Below are 12,041 nucleotides of genomic sequence, written 5' to 3'. Positions count from 1 at the left end.
GCCTGAGGAGAGCGAGGAGGAAGGCTCTGAGACGCACCTTATCTGGAGACAGTAACAGGCGCACCCCAGCAGTGAGCACTCACACACTCAGCTCTCACTGCCCCTTCATCAGGTTCATACGCACGTGCCCACTGCTCAGGTCAACTCTCTGACCTTACACATGAGGAATGAGACCTAGGGGTGAGGAGGGAGGTGCAAAGTCCCAGGTTTACCGTCTGTTAACAGTGGAATCAGAACTAAACTGGGGACTGATATTCTGCAGCACCTCACCTCCTGGGCCTCTTAGCTCCTGGACCTGGCTTCTAAATTTCCCAATGGGTCATATCACAAACTCAAAACTGTAATTTCAGTCCAACTTGCTTATAACACTGCAGTGTTCCAGACAAGGAAAACAACTGTTTCCTTTCTCTGGCTCCAAGCTTCTCCTAGTCTGTGAAATGGGGAGAATCAGCCTTACAGTCTACAGGACATTATAACAATGAGACAGCATGTTAAAAAGCAATCTGGACTCTAACTCTGAATTCTCAACTCAGGACCCTTGGGATTAGTGATATCAAAAGCAAAATCTTACGTGTAGCCATTATGTGCATTTTTCTGGGTGAAGAATTCTTTGTCTTCATCAGACATTTCAAGGAGTCCCTGGCCCACAAGACTTGGAACTGTTATATATAACGCTATGTGAACTGTGAGTCATAGTTTTTCAACATTATGTCTATCTGCTAATGCTGTAAACATCCTGCTTTTTGTCCTTCCATAAAAGTCAAAGCCTCTATAACTCACATATTTATATGTCTTTCTGCGGTTGAAAGACAAAGGGGTGAGAGAGAAATCATCAAAAATTCAGCTCTGGCCAAATGGTTTGCTCTCAATTACAGGTTCCAAACGGCACACGCCATGGGGTCTCAGATCGACGTCAGCCAACCTTCCTGCATCAGTGAGTGTTTGCTGATACTAAATAAGTAACTCATCGTATTCAAACTTAACCTTGACTTTACAGCAAGTCTTTCCTCAAGGAATTAAAAGCGCTTCCCTTTGATTTAATTTCTCTCAGTAGGGCAGAAATGGATGAAATACACCTCCTCCTTTTTTTAACTGAAGGGACAAATGGGACCCAGAATATTCAGTTACCTACCTGACACAGCAAGTCACATAAGGACACAGAGGGAAGGGACCCTCTTCCTTAAGGCCCTAGCCTGGTGGGCAAGACGGCTAATGACTTGGAGCCCCCCCAGCTGGAGTATGTCTCTCTTGGCCTGACTGGTACCACCTTTGGTACCAGAAAGTCCTCAAAGGGTCACACAGGAGGAACCTATGCTGTACCAGCTTCATACCCCGCAGGATCATAACAGCCTGGAAGATTGGTGACGGACAGACTGAGATATGACCAAGCCCAGGAGATACACCATGCTGCTCTCTGAGATCCATTGCCCCACCCAAGCAGAACACCGAGAAACGTAAGCCCAAATTGGCTTCTTTCCTGTAGTTGACCTGTACACAGAGCCCTTCCCTTGGTCAGTCTCCAAAGCGCTTATTAAATGTTTACGCACCCTGGCCTTGGCTTCAGAATTCAGCCCATTATGAAGCCTGTAACCACTAAGGCTCTCCAACCTTCACTGACCACCTGGTGCTAGAAGTAAACTGAGAGCCTGTTCTCAGAAGGAATTCAAAACAGCTTCCATTTAAGCCAAGCAATCCTAGCTCGCCTTTGATTCCCAAAGTCCATATACCCTTACTTCCAGTACTTCGATGGGTAGGAGGTTTCACAGGCCTCAAGAATTTGAACAGGACTGCCTCACCCTGATGGAAGAAGAGGCTCTGCGTTTGCCTGGGCTGCTGTAAAGCCGCCACCCCAGCAGACGGGGACCATCCTCACCTCTACCAGTCCTGTATGCCAGCATGCGAAATTAATGCAGTAGAGGGGAGGACGTGATTCTTTTAAAAGACATTCAATTGAAGGCTTAGCAACAGCATGATATAAAACAAACAATGTGGGCATCTCACTTAGTTTACTGTGCTCTTCCAGGAGAAAGTTCCACTTCCTGGTCTTGACATCTGCAATGACAAGAAACAAAGAGGCAAATGTGACACCTTGCTCTCATATAATGTCATTGCACTTAATCATTCCCTGGTTTTATAACCCCCCAAGGAGACTCACGTGATGTGGCTGATCTTGGGTGCCTGGCACTATGGACACAGAAATTGAGAGGCCCTGTCCTCGTGGCTTTCACAGAATTCAGGGAGGAAAGACAGGCAAATGTGGTGACAGCACTGGCTTATAAGAGTGGTGATAAAGGGTGCTAAGGGGACACATCCCTGGGGACGGCCCTGCAGGTCAGGAATGCCCTGAATTTCCAAGGTCAGGATAATACTTGCAGCTTACACTTATTCAGTGCTTACCTTAAGCCAGAGACAGTGCCAAGAGGTTCATACACATCATCTCCTTGGCTCCTCAATAGGCTACAAGCTGGGCACCATTATTAGCTCCATTTTGTACATGGGAAACAAGCTGCATATGTGGCCAGAGTAGTCAAACAGCCTTGGTTCAAATCCCAGATCTGCCACTTCCTGGCTGTGTGACCTTGGGCAAGTTATGTAACATCTCTGTGCCTCAGCTCCCACATCTGAAAAAAGGAGGATCCTACAGCCCCTGCCTCACAGGGTTCTTGTGAGGATTATGTAAAATTTAAATGTCAAATGCTTATGAAAGGGTATCTGGTAAACAATGCACACTCAAAAAAAAGGGGAGTAATTCTAAATCATGATGATGATAACAAGGATGCCATCTCCTGATTAGCACAGTGGAGCATAACCTACATACATTAACTAAGAAGAGTGAGCATCTCACTACCCAGCGCTGGCCAATTACTTAGAGAGCTTTTCCAACCAATCAACCCACTGAGAAAAGCAAGCTCCAAATCAGCAAGTGCTTCTTCCCAGGCAGCAGTAGTTAATTCTTCTAGGTATGGTCACTGAGGGAGCAGGTGGTTAGGGAAACGGCACTGTAGACATAGTGAGTCCACTTCAGGAAAAAAGCAAGCTGGCCTAGGTGTAACCTGACAAAGACCAAAGGCAGACAGACTACTCTTTTTTTCCTTCTTTGTTATTTCCCATAATTTTTTCAGATCATTTTGCTTTTTTTTCTTTTCATTAAAGTATAATCAGTTTACCATGTGTCAATTTCTACTGCACAGCATAATGTTTCAGTCATACATATATGTACACTTATTCCTTTTCATATTCTTTGTCATTATAGGTTACTACAAGATATTGAATATAGTTTCCTGAGCTATACAGAAGAAACCTGTTGTTTATCTATTTTATATATAGTAGTTAATATTTTCAAATCTTGAACTCCCAATTTATCCCTTCCCATCACCTTTCATTCCTGGTAACCATAAGTTTGTTTACTATGGCAGACAGACTACTCTTGATATGGGAATAGTGCAGGAGGCCCTTTCTGACAGCTTGATCCTAACAATGGCAGGGCAGCAAACAGGGAAGTCTGTGGATAACTGCTATGGATGAAATGAAATGAAATGAAAAATAAAATGAAATGAAATAAAATAAAAACAGAGCCAATCATGGGTTTTCGATGTCTGCGTCTGGGCAGGGTTGGATGTCAATATTTCAGCTGTTCACATTCAGGTGGGAGGTTTTAAAGGTTTGTTTTCTACTTGCCAAAGGAAACACTAAAACCACTTCAAGAATGGGAATATGAATCCGTAAAAGCCACACTGTTTTGTAAAACAACATGGCCCAAGCTAAGAACGAAACCCAGGAATTCAGAATTCTTCTGTTCCTTATTCTGATAGGGCAGCTTTTGAAGAACCTCACAAAACATACAGCAAAACTGCTCTGCTTTGGCTGGTGGTTTTCAATCCTGACTGATTACAGACCCACCTGAAGATTTTTTTAAAATGCCAGTGCCCAGGCCCCACCTCAAGCCAATTAAATCAGTATCTCCGGGTGGGAACCAGGCTTCAGTGTCTACATTGGGGTTGGGGCTCGGCAATCTGTGTTTTACCCACCCCTCAAGGTGGTTTGGATGCATGCTCAAGTTTGAGAACCATTGGCTTTGTCTACCCAAAGGCATTTAATTTTATGGCAAACATCTATTTTTCAAGCTCTCCTAAGGACAAAATAAAAATAGGTGAGTTTAAGTGGCTGAAGCAGTAACTTACCTGCTTCCACCAAGAAGACACTGACCAGGTGACTGGGGAAGGAGTCTTCTCTTTGTGAGGCCTTTAAGGACAAAAGAGGCCCCACTACGTATTCAACCACCTGGAACAATTTAGACAGCACCTTTCCATAGAGGAGCAGGCTAAGAAGACTCTATTAAGAAAGTCCTCTCAGAATACTCAAAGAGGGGAAGACACCCTACTCTGAGATCACAGACCACTTTGCATCCTGGGAGCGAGGCAGAAGCCAATTACTTGCCATAATTTCTGGAATCCATCTGTTGAAACAGTACAATCAGGCCTTCTGAGTAGCCGATGTCTGCCTCGAAGCGGGCCCGGGAGATGAGCACGCACTGCCCTTTGACAAAGGTGAGGGAGGGAGCTGCAGGAAGGCAGGCCTGGGCCACGCTGCCGCTGCCAGTGGAGGGCGGCTCCCTGCGGCCCTCGGCCCCTTCCAGAGGCTGCAGGGTGACAGCAGGGAGGTGTTGGGCTGCTCTCACTGCCAAAGAAGAAGAAAACAGAGATGACGACCCAGGAGGCTTTCATGCGGCCCTGGATGCTCAGGCAGGCAGAGGAGGAAAGCAGGAGCAGGGGCAGGAGTTACATCTGGCAGGCGGGTGAGATGGGGACTGCCAGATGGGGAAGGCGTGCCTGTGCGCTTTCACTGGGGCTTCGGGAATTTCGGTATTTCCTGAACCTGACTCTTCTATTCCTTAGGTTTTCAAATTTTAAAAACTCAGAATTCAGAAATGAAAAGGGGAAAGAGGAACCTCAGCAGGATGAGTAAACTTACTAGATAATTTCTGTTGCCGTGTCAGAGAAGCCACCCAGGTGCGTCAGCACACCCGAAACCACCCATTTAACCCTATGCCCAGGTGACTGCTCTGCCTGCCGCTGGGAGGACAAGGAAGGAATGCAGGACCATCAGGCCACAAACACACAGTTTGGAACCTTACTTCCTCTATTACTGACACATTTTAAAGATTAACAGATTTGATGACATAAAACTAAATTGTCAAAAAACACAGGCTGAAATGAAAGGCAAAACTCCTGAATAAAGATACTTGCAAGAAATATAAACAGAGCTCATACTTTAAAAAAATACAAAGATAAGAAGACAGAGATGTAACCAATTCAAAAGAGGAGGGGAAAGGACTAATAGACATTTGGAGAAATGTGCAACTTCACAAATAATCAGAGTAATAAAAAGCCATGTTTTACTTACCAAACCTGCGGGATTAGGAAAACAGACATCAGCATTGCCAGATGGGAATAAAACCTTCTGGAAAACAGTTTGGCAATATATGGCAAGAGCCCTAAAAAGTGGTCATAATGATTCAACTTCCAGGAATCTATCTCAACTAACAGTTGAAAATACAAAAATTTATAGACCAAAATGTTCCTTACAGCTTTAACACTGGGAAAACTGGGAGCAAGTTAAAATTAAACAAAAAGAAAATGATTTACCCAATTTCCGACCCATCCTTACAATCGAATGTTATAAAGTCATTAATTTCTTTTTTTGGAAGAAATTTTGGAAAAGACAAAAATAACAAAAAACAATATTAAGTTCAACAGTATGAAATCATTTTTTTGGAGGCCAAAGTGGTTCAATAATGGATACATACACTTTTCATTACTCTGAACTGTTTAATATGCACCATTGAAATAAAAACGCTTATGCAGGAACACCAAGTGAAAAAGGCAGGATATAAATTAAATTGCATATATAAAATATTGTATGTTTTAATGCACAGGAAAAAAGGCTGGAAGGAACAAAACTAAAATGCTAACAGTGTTTAAGTGAGTGGGAAGAGATGGGGGCTGTTTTTCTTCTTTGCACATTGATATGCTTTCCATATGACTGATGACGAGTGTGTGGTAGGTTAAAGAGGCAAAATTCAGAGGCGTACCCAAAGGAGAGTGACATTAAAGACTGACAGAGATAGTCTTTATATTTTATATTAATAAAAAGTATAATCTACTAAGAAGACACAGCAATCATGAACTACCTGAAAATTAAGAAACAAATGCACAAATCCACAATCGTTTCAAGAGTGTTCAAGGTGTATCTTGGTAGAAAGCAGACTGAGTGTGCCAAACACTGATAAGGATGCAGAGGAGCTAAACAACTGATCATCAGCAAAATTCATATGAAAGCTACAGAGAGAATTCTGTGCCCAATAAACAGTTTTCTAAAGAAAAAAACATGTGGAGCATTACCAAAAACAACCGTACCACCCAAGAAAACATAAATGAATTTGCAAAAGCGGAAGTCATCCAAGTCACCGTGCACTGTGGTCAGAGAACAGGAGTAAAAAGATGACAAGACAAAACAAAGACTTTCAAAGAGTCTTTGTAGGTTACTTTTGTATACATCTATAAAAGTATAAAAAAAATAAAAAAGAAAAAAACATTTGACCTGACATGATAAAGACTTTGTAACAGTGGAAATCACTGGTTTAACACAAGCAACAGTGAGACTACCAGGTGTCAAGACCTGCAGTCTTTTTTTTAATATTATTTTTAACTTATTTATTCATTTAATGTTTTTTGGGGGTGGGGGAGTAATAAGGTCTATTTATTTATTTCAATGGAGGTACTGGGGATTGAACCCAGGACCTGGTGCATGCTAAGCATGCGCTCTACCACTGAGCTATCCCCTCCTCAACAAGAACTGCAGTCTTAATCCCGAGCACTGGTCTTCTCCTCCCAGTACCTAACAAATGGATTAAAATAATGGTAAAAGTGAGCTCCTCAAAAAGATCATCAGCAGCTTCCAAAAGAAGAGATGCCACTGGATGCCATGCATTTCAATAGGTAGAGGCCAAGGAGAGACATTCTGCAGGGAGCTGTCCCATCATCCCCGGAAACTGTCCTGGTGACTCCAGAGAATTCTACCTTGTGCCCCAAAATGGTAAGGGAGTGACCTCACCATGCACCCTCTGCTTTCGGCTTTTTGAACGGGGTGGGACAGAGAGGGAACAGGAGTGGCTGCCAGGATTGACAAGCAGAATGGGAGATGAGAACACCCAGGGCTGACTCTGACTGAGGTGCAGGCTCCAGGCCCCGCGAGAAGGTGGCAAAAACCTTGGTGGAAGACAGTCAGCAAAGCCTCAGAAGGCAGTGTGGGGCACCCAAGGTGCCCGACCAACACCAGACATGGCACTGGCTGGAGCCAGTCTGGGCAGCACTCCCTCCCCGCACTCTCGGGTTAACCAGCCACAGAGAGAGTATGGTGAGGTTCTGCATTGTTTGTTGAACTGTTACCCTTCCTGGGAGCAGGGGGTTCACAGCTGCCTGGCATGGCTGGAGCCTGCAGTACAGTAGGAATATGCACTCTCAAGTCAGATTGCCTGGGTTTGAATCCCAGTTGCACAACCTATTGGCTATGTGAGCCTCTCTGGGCCTCAGTTTTCCCATCTGTAAAATGGCTGTTATATGGAATAAAAGAGTTAGCATATATAAGGGGCTTATAACAACCTGGCATGTAGCAGGCTCCCTTAAGTGCTACCTTTTGTTAATATGACCAGTGACTTCCTCCCAAGGACCTGCCTTACTAGGCTGGCCATGGTGAGAAGGAAGATGGGCCTTGGCACCCAAAAAGCCATATGAACAACCAGCTAGACGACATCTGCTCCTCCAGAGGAACTTTTCAAAACCAGCATCTTCCTGCACGAGGGGCAACAACACAGCTACTTACTTAGGGCATCGTAGTCCGTCATGCTGAAGTTCCACGTCTTGGTGGCAGGATCTGAAATGAAACAGAAGTACCTGGTTTGCCCACAATGAGGCTGATGGCTGTTGTTATAAGTTGTACTTGGATATTTAACAAAGGTTTATTGAATGAATGAATGAATGAATGAATGCTAAGTTCAAAACAGTTGACTGAAAAGCCCCTATTGCCGTACAAAATCCCTGCAGAGAACAAACAGCAAATATAAATGAGGATAATGCTTCTGCTCTGCCCTTGTGGATGAACCAAACTGAGTACATCACTTCATCTTGCTGAGCCAGTTCCATCGCCTTTGAAATGTAAATAACACCTACTTATGGCAAAGAACTGTTGTTAGGCTTCAGTGCTACAAGGCATAGAAAGCACCTGGCAGGGGCATCTGCCTCTGAGTAGATATCCATCTATGCTCTGTATGGCCATGCAGCAGCCCCTGAGTGGGGCAACGGTTTGAAGGCATGTCTGTTACAAAAGGAAACATGAGCTAAAATAGAAAATTTTTAACAACTGGATGGACAGAATGTGCCAATGCACTCTCTTTATATTTATGAGAAACTTTCAGAGTTAAAGAGATTCTAGAAATATGACAAAACATCCGAACAAGAACTAGATGGAAGACTTATTACCGTAACGTCTGCTGGACAGACTCTTAAACACTGCAATGAGCTCCACATTGTACCCGATCTTCACCTGGAAACGGTCTCCATCCCTTATGCACATTCCCTGCTGGGAGCTTGCCGCTTTCTGGAGTGGGGTCCCTGATTTCTGTTGGAGTCTTCCTTCTGTCTTAGGCGTCACACTCCCTGAGCCACAACGGATGTCAGAAATGTTCTGCCCGGAGGTGGAGGGTCTTGACATCCTGGCCTCTGATTCAGGATCCCTGGGTCGGGAGGAAGAAGCTGCTGTTTCCTGGGAATTCTTTGCTTTGGCCAAAGGCTCATGAGCTGTGTTAGCAAAAGGTGTCAATGTGGTCTCATGTGAAGCCTGAGGATGACCATAACCTAACTCATAACCCAAGAGCTGTTGGCTGGTGACCTCTGGAGGGCTGTGTGCCAAGGGAGGGGAGATGCCAGTGACAGTCATTTGGCTCGGTGGGCTGTGGCTTGGGCAGGCTGTGGGCATCTTCTCTTGCCTTTTCCATGTCCCCTGTGTCCACGTTGAGGTGCTGAGTTGAAAACTCTGGGAATTTGGGGGTCTCTGGTCACCATTCGATGAACTCCTGGGATTCTGTTGCTTGAAAACAACACCATGGCTCCCTGAGTTAGAAGGATCCCTGGGGGGGGTTTGAGAAGGGCCCTGCTTGGACTGGGAAGGTGTGGCAGCAACGGTGAAGCCAGAGCCTGCGTTCTGACGCTGTTCTGCCAATAATTTCTCAGCTCTACGGGCCAGAGCCTTTTGCCGATTCTCTTCAATTTTTTTCCTCTGCTCCTCTGTAAGAGGCAAGGACATTTTAACAGGAAAACGCTCATGCAGGAATGTCGTTCTTTAATCAGAAACTTGGCAAAAGCTGAGGAAGGAAAAACAATATTGAAATAAACATTAAATGTATTTATTTGCTTACTTTGATTTTAACAAGCTTTTGTGCCAGGAAATGCACGAGAAGCATAATCAGAGAATAAATTAAGGTTTCTTTTATAATTAAACACACACACAGGGACAGTAGGTACCATATGCCAAAAACCATGACCTTGACAAAAAGAGCAAAAAGCAAGGTCGATCAAATCCAAAGCTGAAAAGGTTATTTCAACTGCAGTATTTCTCTCTCTCATGCACCAGCCAATACAAGTTATCAGATCTCAAGAAAGTTATGCAGTGCCAATTAAATCCATCAGATAACAAGAAGGGTGACATTTCAAACTAGAAAGGATAACGGATTAGACTGACATAGACCAAAATAACCAAATACCATGGAGTGACCCTTGCTAAAATAGCCTCTTTCCAACCTGGAAGAAGGAAAAAAGCATTCACATCACACACACTGCACACTAAATTCACCTGCCTCCCTGCCCCCCAAAATCAATCCTTTTATCATTCCTGGCAAATCAATCTGCAGATGGTCAGGTGCAAACCTTAGCGTGCTTTCCAAACCTACCACCATGGGGCAATCGAGTGACTCTTAAGAAAAATAAGGGGAAAAAATATATATATTCTCATTGCACAAATTCAGATGCTACATAAAGAAAAGAGTAAAACTAATCTGTAATCTCATCATCCACCAATAACCACTGTTCATAATTTAAAGTAAAGAATAATTCTGATTTTTTCCTATCTATATCCATAGATACATGTCATGTATTTGGAAGATAGATGAATTTATTACAAAATAGGATCATTAGTGTTCTGTTTTGTATCCACCCCCTCCCTTTTTTTCTTGCCAATTAATTTACCTAAGTCATTTTTCCATGAGCTGAGTCACTTTTACAGTACCCTAAACCCAGGGCGCTGGAAACCAATTTCTCTGGCTTGGTTCAGAATAAATAGCTTCCATCCAACGTAGTACCATGTGATGCTTACAATGATAACATGGGGACCCCGAGGAGTCAAAGGTTTCCATCCTTGACAAGAACTTCCTTGACAAGAACCCCAAACATCTATCTCCTGAGACCTCCCACTTCCTCCAACCACCAGCAGTTAAGAAAGGGTTAGGGAACGGTTTTGTTCCCGGGGCACGGATGAAGCTCTCAGGCTCCCTGAGTAAAACACTCTTGCCTAACTTTCCAACCAGGGCTCTCCTGAGCCCCCAAAACTTCCAGGTCCAAGTCCTGGTGCGCTGCCTCCACTAGCCAGGGGAGTCAAGGCCATGGAACGAAGTCCCATTGATCAGCCCCGAACTTATGGTCCCGCCACACGGACGCCCCTCTTCTTTTCGCTGGGACCTGTGTTCCACGCTATTTGGGGGTGCGCCTTCCCCCGACTCCGCAGTACGGGAGAGCCACGTCCCACTCCCACCCCTATCACCTCCACTTGGATTCACCCTTCCCGTTGGCCTACTCCCTGCCCCAGGCTACCATTTGGTCTCGTCCGCCTCCGCCGCCTTCCTCCCAGTTTCTCTTCTCACCTAGAGAGAGGCCTGGAAAGCGAGCCACGTTCGCGGCCGACCCCGAACCCAGGCGCGTCTCCAGAGCCCTCCCGAACCAGATTACTTCTCCGGGTGGCCGGTTAGGAGCCGGTATTTTAACGCTGCCAGTTCGCTCGTCTTATTTCAGGAGCAGGGCCTGGAGGTAGTGTTGGTGGCGGGGTTGTTCACCGTGGAACTACATTTCCCAGCAGGCAACGCGGCCCCAGCTACGCTTCAAAAAGTTAGCGTTATGAGAAGACCTGAGCGGCGCTGCAAGGTCTTCTGGGATTTGTAGTTTGAACCCGGAGCCTGGTGAGAATTAGGAGAGACGCAACGTCATGAGAGGGGCTAGAATGGTGCACCCTGGGAAGTATAGTCCTTGGTACCCTCAAAGGTTTCGTGAAATCTTTCGAGTTCTGGATCCTGAAAGCCTGGGTCCTTCAGGTTTCCTAAATTGGAGTCTCGCTGACAGAGCTCTCAAGGCTGTCAGAGCTGTCTCCAAAGGGCTTCCCAGACGGGCAAACAGATTTGGTAGCTCTTAATAAAAGAAGCCCCAGAGGCATCCATTACTGAATTGATAACCTTGCAGTTTAAGCCCCACTTGCTGTTCAACTCCAGCCTGACCTTCCTGGACCAAAAGAGAGTTAGCATTGTCGTCATTGTCTTCGTCATCATCATTAATTGTGCTGAGCACTTAGTGTGAATTACCTCATTTAATCCTCACTACAGCCTTACGGCACACACAGTATTTCTGTCCTCCTTTTACACATCGGAAAACTGAGCAGCTTTTTCAAAGCCTTGTGAGGCTATTTGTGATTCTGATTCTGGAGTGCAGGCTTCTGAGAGAAAATTAGTAAATTGACACTATCAGAGTCAGTTTACCCCATTTCTGAGCACTAGCACCATTTCCATTCCATAATCAACTCCACTATTAAATATTGGCAGTAAATATAATTTTCCCCTATCATCAGTGTACACATAAATGTTGATATTGTTTTCAAACATGGCTCATTTAAAAACAAAAAGGTAGAGCTCTACTTAAGGATTCGGAAAAACGGCCAAGACGTGTTGT

The 12,041-nt window shown here is 44.7% G+C and overlaps 1 protein-coding gene across 2 annotated transcripts in view; it reads right to left on the bottom strand.

Annotated features, from left to right (window-relative positions):
* SMARCAL1 (SWI/SNF related, matrix associated, actin dependent regulator of chromatin, subfamily a like 1) overlaps positions 1 to 11,180 on the bottom strand; it is a 51,436-nt gene extending 40,256 nt beyond the window's left edge. The window contains exons 1-5 of one of the 2 annotated variants that reach the window (XM_010979699.3): positions 10,970 to 11,180; positions 8,538 to 9,418; positions 7,882 to 7,932; positions 4,438 to 4,677; positions 2,002 to 2,052 (exon numbers count right to left, since the gene is read on the bottom strand). In XM_010979699.3, the coding sequence (XP_010978001.3) occupies positions 2,002 to 2,052; positions 4,438 to 4,677; positions 7,882 to 7,932; positions 8,538 to 9,360 (1,165 nt within the window). In that variant the 5' untranslated portion in view covers positions 9,361 to 9,418; positions 10,970 to 11,180. Of the gene's footprint in view, positions 1 to 2,001; positions 2,053 to 4,437; positions 4,678 to 7,881; positions 7,933 to 8,537; positions 9,419 to 10,969 lie in introns of those variants that run through there. The other variant, XM_010979700.3, reaches the window with a different exon arrangement.
* Between the last annotated feature and the right edge of the window lie 861 nt (positions 11,181 to 12,041).

This window comes from Camelus dromedarius, chromosome 4 (assembly GCF_036321535.1).
Source record: "Camelus dromedarius isolate mCamDro1 chromosome 4, mCamDro1.pat, whole genome shotgun sequence".
NCBI classification, from domain to species: Eukaryota; Metazoa; Chordata; class Mammalia; order Artiodactyla; family Camelidae; genus Camelus; species Camelus dromedarius.
Note: the sequence above shows the minus strand (reverse complement) of the source record. Positions and strands in the feature narration are given on the sequence as shown.